The sequence below is a fragment of the Cnephaeus nilssonii genome (assembly GCF_951640355.1).
Source record: "Cnephaeus nilssonii genome assembly, chromosome: 16".
Taxonomy (NCBI): domain Eukaryota; kingdom Metazoa; phylum Chordata; class Mammalia; order Chiroptera; family Vespertilionidae; genus Cnephaeus; species Cnephaeus nilssonii.
In genome coordinates this window covers 12699081-12707366 of record NC_137087.1, presented here as the reverse complement: position 1 = coordinate 12707366, position 8286 = coordinate 12699081, and the positions used below count along the sequence as shown (strand labels likewise).

At 51.4% G+C, this 8286-nt stretch overlaps 1 protein-coding gene across 1 annotated transcript; it reads right to left on the bottom strand.

Annotated features, from left to right (window-relative positions):
- Positions 1-695: 695 nt before the first annotated feature.
- Positions 696-2923, bottom strand: LOC307112371 (pulmonary surfactant-associated protein A-like; the record flags this gene model as incomplete). Its single annotated transcript, XM_079792997.1, has 4 exons — positions 696-1072; positions 1545-1622; positions 2354-2473; positions 2752-2923. The coding sequence occupies 4 exons, from the start codon at positions 2921-2923 to the stop codon at positions 696-698; spliced, it is 747 nt and encodes a 248-aa protein (XP_079649123.1).
- Between the last annotated feature and the right edge of the window lie 5363 nt (positions 2924-8286).

The following is an 8286-nucleotide window of genomic DNA, read 5'->3' as shown; positions in this document are numbered from 1 at the left end:
TGTCTGAGGTGGAGTTAAGATCTTCTCTAGAGGTCTAGGCTTGCTGCTTTTAGGTCAGGGAGTTGAGTTGGTACCCCAAGACTCAAGAAAGTGGATCATATATGCCAATCACTATAGTAGGTTGGCCTTCATCATGCTGGGACACCAGCTGGCCCTCTGACCCCATGGGGAAACTGACCACATGTGTCCTCAGAGGCCACAGACTGACAGATAGTCCCCAACTTTGGAATATCCCAGAAGTCCACCTGTTTCTATCATATGCTTTACCAGAACTGCTAAATCGATGAGACTGGGCAGGGAGTGGGCTGCAGAGAAAGAGCAGAGGTAGCCAGGAAGCAGGCACCCTCTGTGTGATTTTGGAGGGATCTTCCATCCCAGGACCTCACTGTTACCACCTATAAATGAAGGAACTGGACAAGAGGAGGAAGAAAGAAGTCTCCATCTCTCGACAAAGGGCAAAGGTAGTAGTGGCTGCCTAGAGTGCAGTGCTGAGAGGGAGCGCCAGGGGGCATGTCAGACTGATTAGTGATCAAGGGGGAAGAGGGAGGGCCTTAATGGGGAGTGGAGTGGCTAAAAATGCCTCTAACTTGAATAGCCACAAATAAATGTTGTTGAAAAGGACATACAGGTGGGTCCACAGGTTGGCGGCTGAAAGCAAGGTGGGACCCTATCTCTCCTGTGGCCTTGACGCCTGCTCAAAACTCACAGATGGTCAGTCTGTATTGGTGGCAGCTCTTGTCATTCCACTGCCCATCTGTGTACATCTCCACACACTTTTCTTTGCCCCGACCCCTGGGCTCCCCAGGGTACCATTTGGTGTAATTTACAGGAGTGTTATCCAGGTAGTGGAAGTCTCCAGGGGTGGGGCCCTCGGTCAGGCCCAGGTAGGCGTAAGTGTTGTGCTTCTTCGCGATGCTTGCAATGGCCTCATTCTCTTCTGGACTCTCCGGGGTTGCAATGCTGCCGCCAGCTCTGCTACACGTCTTATTAATGGCATCAAAATTGGCCGTCTGCCCATTGGTGGCGAAGACCTTCTCTCCCACTATCAGCATGGAACCCAGCAAACTGAGGACTGAGAGCAGAGGAATCTGGGTCAGGCCACTGGCCTCTTTGTCTCACTTGGGCTCTCTGCCTTTATACTCTCTCCAATCTCTTCACCTCTGTCTTTCCGTCTTCCCTCTGTCTTCCAATCCTAGTCTTTCTAAATTCTTCTCTGTGTTCTCATCATTCTGTTCATTCACTCATGCATTTAACAATTACTTAGTAACTGTCTTATTATGTGCCCCAAACTGCAATTTCTGGGATTCAATGGAAAACAAGATAGACAGAGACCTTGCTTTCCCATGACGTAGGGAGCTCATCTGTGTCTACCTCTGTCCCCTCTGGGCCATCAAAGACATCAAAAAGGGAAGCATCATTATTTTCCCCAAGACATGCATATCCACAACTGTTTGTCAAGTTGCTAAGTTCTGGAGCCTGGTGCTGAGGATGAGGGGAACTTATGGGAGACCCCCTGTCCTGTAAGGCTGTAAGCGGTCCCTTACCTCCCTTTGACTGCAAGATTTGATGTCTGAGGTCTTGGAGTTCGCTTTGGAGCTCCTCATCCTGAGAAGCTGGAAGCCCTGTAGAGAAAACCCCATCCAGAATGAGGGCAAGCCAACAGGTGTGATACCAGCTGCGAGCCTGGCATTCTTCCCTCTACTTGTCCATGCCTACTGCCCAGGACCCAAGTCGCAAGGCTCCACTACACTGGAGTGTGCTTCCACACGCCCTATACACTTGTCCTTTCACGCAGCCTTGCGCCTGCAGAGCTCTCTCCGCTCTCCTCTCCTGCCACAGCCTTTGATGCCTGTCTGCCCACCTCAGTGGGTTTTTCTGGTTTCTGGGCAGAGCCCCTCCCCAGGGCAGGTGTGGTTCTCGGTGTACTCTCCTGATGGACCTGGATTACTACTCAGCGCTTCAGACTTTCCCTCTGCATGTGGGGCTCCCAATCGCACGATCTGCTTGGATCTTTAGTCCACATACCCCGTACACCTTTCAGAATTCCCCTAGTGCCTCACCCCTAAGAAGTGCCCCCCGGTACTACCCATTTCCCATACCCAACACCTTGTGCCTCCTCTATGGCAGCCGTGATGCATGGAGCACTTACAACACCCATCGGTCCCTGCATTGTGGCCTACCACCCACACACCCTTTTAATGTCTCTTCTCAAACTCAGATTCTTTTATTTAGGTTGAGCAATATGCCCTTGGGGGACCTCCACGGTTCTGTCTGATCCCCATCATCCCTCATGTGAAAACCACATAGGCGCTGTGCCCATGTTGCCACTGCCTGCCTTCCCCACCTTGCTCACCTGGAGGGCCCCTCTCACCAGGTTCTCCTTTGTCTCCACGCTCACCAGCGATGCCAGGTGCTCCGATGGGCCCATCACGCCCGGGGAAGCCTGGCATTCCTCCAGGGGGGCCCATGGGGCCTGCAGAGAGAAGGGGACATGGATGCATGGTATTGATCACTCACAACAGGGTTGGATTCACCTGATGGGACCTTCATTATCAGCCAGGCTGAGTCATCTATCAGTACATGGGCACTCTGAGGAGACACCCTCCAGGGCTGCTCTAAGGGCCCTGGGAAACTCCCACCATGCCTCACCATCCAGCTGACCCTTAGGCCCCCTCCAGAGCCCCAAACACACTGGGCTCCTGAAAACAGGTCACTGTCCCTCAGATAAGGCAGGGATCTCCCAGTCAGTACCTGGAGGTCCGGGGTCTCCTTTGACACCATCTCTCCCATCTCTGCCTGGCAGGCCATGGGATCCCGGAGTGCCAGGGATGCCCGGGCTTCCAGAACAAACTTCCTTCAGCTCACACTCGATGCCAGAGACCACCAGCAGGATGAAGGTGAGGGCCAACGGGCACAGCAACATGGCTCCTGCTCCAGCTGCTCCTCCTGCAGAAAGTAAGGGCTGTCAGCCACCTGAAGCATGTGCAAAGGTATTCCGTCCCCTTGCACCGCTGAGCCTCAGGGCCAGGTACTGACAGGAGCTCTGAGAGGACCCAAACTATCCTTGGAAACTCCCAGCATCATCTGGCATCTGACACGGTCTCATGCCCCATTGCTCTGCATAAGTTGGTGCGGTGCCTGGGCAAGTGAGGTACACAGTAGAGAGCTCTGGAGAACCAGAGGACCTGGGCTCTAATGGGGTCTCTATTTGCACCTGCCGGGCGACCAGGGGGAAGTCACTCTACCACTCTTCATTCAGCTGAAACTTCCTTGCCCTGGAGACAATCCTGCCCTGCCCTCCCAGGCTGCTAGGTGGAGCGATGTGGCCACTCACTCACTCCATCTGCCCCTGATGCTCTCAGCTACCCTCTTCTCGGGGTCTAGCAGTGGTTCTCAACCTTTCTAATGCCGCGACCCTTTAATACAGTTCCTCATGTTGTGGTGACCCCCAACCATAAAATTATTTTCGTTGCTACTTCATAACTGTAATTTTGCTACTGTTATGAATCATAATGTAAATATCTGTGTTTTCCGATGGTCTTAGGTGACCCTGCTAGCGGTTCTCAATCTGTGGGTCGTGACCCACAGGTTGAGAACCGCTGCTGTAGACACCACTGCTGTGTATCAGAAAACACAGATATTTACATTATGATTCATAACAGTAGCAAAATTACAGTTATGAAGTAGCAACGAAAATAATTTTATGGTTGGGGATCACCACAACATGAGGAACTGTATTAAAGGGTCGCGGCATTAGAAAGGCTGAGAACCACTGGTCTAAGGGATCATGCTCCTGAGGATGAATGAAGATGACCAGCATCCATGGCCTGGCCACTCCAAGATGGCCAATGATGGGGAGACCCCCCTCCTGCTCAGGCCACCCCTTCTTGGCAGGCTGTTCTCTGCTCCCTGTCAGGTCTCGCTGAGTTCCTGGTGGGAATGGACCTGGCTGAGGAGCCCAGCAAGATATGAGAAGGTGACTGCTGGGCTGGTTCCCACCGCCTGCGACCTTTGCACTGGGCAACACCAGGGGATGGGGCTAAACTCACCCACACGGGGCCCACGTGGATCTCTGCCTCCAGCTCAGAGTGGAGGGTGGACAGCGGCATTTATACGGAGGTGGGCGAGCACGCTTCCTCTCCACGCTGGAGAGGCTCCTGTCACAAGGGCCTCCGCTCCCGTGCCGGAAGCAGCCATCCTGTTTACACAGCACATCTCCTCATGGGCACTCAGCGTGGAGGGCACTTAGGAAGCCTGCAAAGAGCAACCGCAGGTCTGAAGAAGGGACACTCCCCTCCACCAGTTTCCAAGCAGTGAGGACGAGGGCACTCACCCAGGGCCCGGCGAGGCACGTGGCAAGGAAGCCCTCCGCGCTGGCCGTGGCGCCCATCCTGGCTGGTGACACACCCGCCGGCAAGCACCACCAGCCCCTGAATGCCCACCACCAGCAGAGAACATCCCAAGGCTGGGCTCTTCCCAGGAGAGCAAGGGGGCAGCTCAGCCACCAGGGGTATGTCCGTGGGGCCAGGCCGGCCCCAGAGCCTCCTCAGCTTGGAGGGGTCCACGTGGTTCCAGACAGTGCAGAGGCCCTGGCTCAAGCTGAGGGTGGTCAGGCTGACCTGGAACTAACTGCCTGTCACGGGGTGTGCCCAGCACTGAGCCCCCCAGGCCTCCCCGCTCCTGCTTCTAGAGCCTGCGGCTGAGGAGGAGGGTGCATGGCTCAGAGTCACAGGTAATGACTGTGGCATCACAGGTCATGCACGTCCCCTTGCTGGGCGCTGACAGGTTCAGCTGTGGGGAGGCAGGCAGGGCCTGGAAGTCACCTTTGGCCGTGGGTGATGTCTGATAACCTGCAATGCTGAAGTGGTGGAATCGTACACAAAGCCCTAATGATAAGATCCCCTATTCAAACCACTTGATTAGGAAGGAATCTCAAATTGTAGGGTTGGTGACATGGGGGACCAAGACAAGAAAACATTGCCATGCTGACTTGTAAGTGATTTGAAAAATCTCAAGGTCCTCGGGAAGAGCCGGAGGACTTTTGGAGAGTGGGAGCTCAGCTGATGGAACCCCACTCCTAGGGACAGGAAGCCAGCCAGAGCTACTTGGAGCGCTGAGTGCTTCCAGCTGCCCAGCAGCTGCCAGCCACGTGCCCTAAAGTGGGTGCCAGGCCAGGTGGCTGGAGGGCAGGCTGGGTCAGTGGGGAACAGTTCCAGCAAAAGGACTTCAGCGGGGCTTGGGGGAGGCAGGCGGCTACACAGATGACCGACCAGGGAGAGACCTTCTAGGGCCAATTTCGAAGGGTCTGGAGAGGCAGCTGTGATGTGGGGGGCCCGGTGCTTGGTGAGGGAGGGTGTGGATTCAGGAGCCAGACACACCTGAGTTGCAATTTGGTGCTGCCATTTATTATCCAGGTGGCCTTGGTCAGATCATATAAACTTCTAGCCTTGGTTTACCCTTTTTATTATTATTTTGAAGGAATATCAAACTTAGAGAAAAGTTGCAAGTACAGATTTTTTTTTCTGAACCTATAAGAGTAGGTGGCCAATATGATCCTCCATCACGCCAGAACTTTAGTTTATATTTCACATAAATGTTTGTTAATAAATATGTTTTCCTATACAACTGCAATATAACCATTAAATCAATAAGTTAGCATGATTCAGATATTATTTTTATTAAAAAGTGATATAATATCATGGGGTATTTTATTTAAACATGTAAATTACCTGTTTAATCATTGAAGTCACTCACGTAGCTTAATGGCAATATATAAACATGTGTCATACATGAAATGACTATGCAATCAGCTACCTGGCCCTACCTCCTCCTTCATCCTGGGTCCCACCCTCTCCCTCTGCAACCTCTCTAAGGAGAACGCTGCAGTGCACAGAACCGCGGCTGCTTTCCATGGCTCTCTCTCTTTGATCATGATTTTTCTCTCGTCTGGAGTGTTCTGACTGTCCTTTCTGACACACAAAAGAAAGAGGAGAGAGAGAGAGAGAGAGAGAGAGAGAGAGAGAGAGAGAGAGAGAGAGAGAGAATATTGCCCAGGTCTCCTAGAATCCACTCTAAATTCTCTGCCATAATATTCCCGCAGTCAGAGGGGTATGTTTGCCCTGGCTGGTGTGTCTCAGTGGATAGAGCGTCGGCCTGCGGACTGAAGGGTCCCGGGTTCGATTCCAGTCAAGGGCATGGACCTTGGTTGCGGGCACATCCCCAGGTGGGGGAGTGCAGGAGGCAGCTGATGGATGTTTCTCTCTCATCGATGTTTCTAACTCTCTATCCCTCTCCCTTCCTCTCTGTAAAAAATCAATAAAATATATATTTTTTTAAAAAAGAGGGGTATGTTCACTTTAATTGTACCTAAAGACAAAGGGATAAACAAGGTAATTTACTGCTTATATGTGGATCAAGCTCTAATTCCAGGAATCTAGGGTGCAGCTCAACAACATGAAGAAAAAGAATTGAGCCTGTTATTCCCGGAAACCATCAACACACTCAATAAATACATGCATATTACACTGGTGCCTTTCCAAGGAATGGCATTTCATTAAAAAACCATAATAAATAAATCCATTTCTGGTACCTAAACATGACAGTTTGTTTAACAATTCACATTACTTGTTATTCTCTTAATTTTTTTTTTTCACCAGCACAGCCTTCCCACCTTCCTCTCTGCCCACAGCATGTTCAGCACTGGCCTGTGTGCTTTCCAAACGCCAGAGAGGCACAGCGTGTTTCAGGCGTTTTAACCTTTATTGAGGTATAACTGACCCAACACTGTGAAGTTTAAGTGTAGGTGTTGACTTGAGACACACATATGGTGAATGAGTCCCACAGAGGGTTGATATTTCATCATCTCCAATAATTACCATTTCTTTTTTGTGGTGAAAACATTTAAGATCTACTCTCAGTAATGTTCAAGTACATATTGGGGTGCTGTTAACTATAATCACCATGCTGTACATTAGATCCCCAGGACTTATTTATGTTTTAACCGGAAGTTTGTGCCATTTGACCAACATCTACCATTTCCACATCCAGCCCCTAGTAACCACCAGTTTACTCTCGGGGTTTTTCAGATTCCACGGGTAAGTGATATCCACACTATTTGTACTTTTCTACCTGACTTATTCCAGTTAGCATAATGCCTTCAGGGTCCACCCACAATGTTGCAAACAGCACGAGTGCCTTCTCCCTCGAGGCTGAATAATAGTCCATTATATACACTAGTATATATGCCCCACCTTTATCCATGTGCACATAGACAGAGGTTTAGGTTGCTTCTATCTCTGGCTGTCATGGAAATGCTGAAGTGGGAGTAGGTATCTGGAGGAGATCCTGTGTTCATGGCCTTACTTGGATTAGACCAGTGGTCAGCAAACTGTGGCTCTTTGGCCCCTCGAGTGTGGCTCTTCCACAAAATACCGGTTGTGGGCGCGCACGTACAGTGCGATTGAAACTTCGTGGCCCAAGCGCAGAAGTCGTTTTCGGCTCTCAAAAGAAATTTCAATCATTGTACTGTTGGCTCTGTTGACTAATGAGTTTGCCGACCACTGGATTAGACTAATGGTAGCTGTCCGGGCAGTCCCTCACACCCAGTCCTGCTGTCCTCAAGCCCATTTTTGGTGCATCAAATAATGTGATCATTCTCTTTAAAAAAAAAAAAATCACAAGATGGGGTCTGAATTCAAATATTCTTTTAGAGTTTTCTGTTTTCATCATGAAAAAAACCCAAAATCTTACTGTGTTCACAAGGGCCTTGCTACCTGACCCTTCCACATCACCCCACCTCATCACCCCTCTCTGACGGCTTCATAGCAGATGGAACAAGAGAGAAGGACCCAGACACAGGGCATGTGAGCTCCAAAGGGGGAGGGGAGGGGCAGGAGGAAGCCATCCACCGGATGCAGGAAGCAGGGTGCGCTCAGTCCCTTCCCGCCGCATGCTCTGCTCCAGCTTGGGCTTAGAGCGGGGAGGACCATGATGGCCCAGAGGCCCGGTCCGCAGGTGCGCACGGGGAGATGAGATGGGAGTGTGGGCGACCGTGGCAGTGAGGACCCAGGACTCAGAGAAAGCAGAGGCCCATCCAGGGTGGGAGAGCAGCTGTTGTGATGGCTCCTTGGCGGGAAAGACAGGATCTGGTACGAGCGGTGGAAAAGGGGCCTTCCAAGTCGGGGAAGCAGCCTAAACAGAGGGCCGGCGGGGAGCTAGGCCATCATAGTCCTCAATAACATGACGCTGTAGTCAGCTGTGAGTTTCCACAGAGGTCCCTAGAGAGGC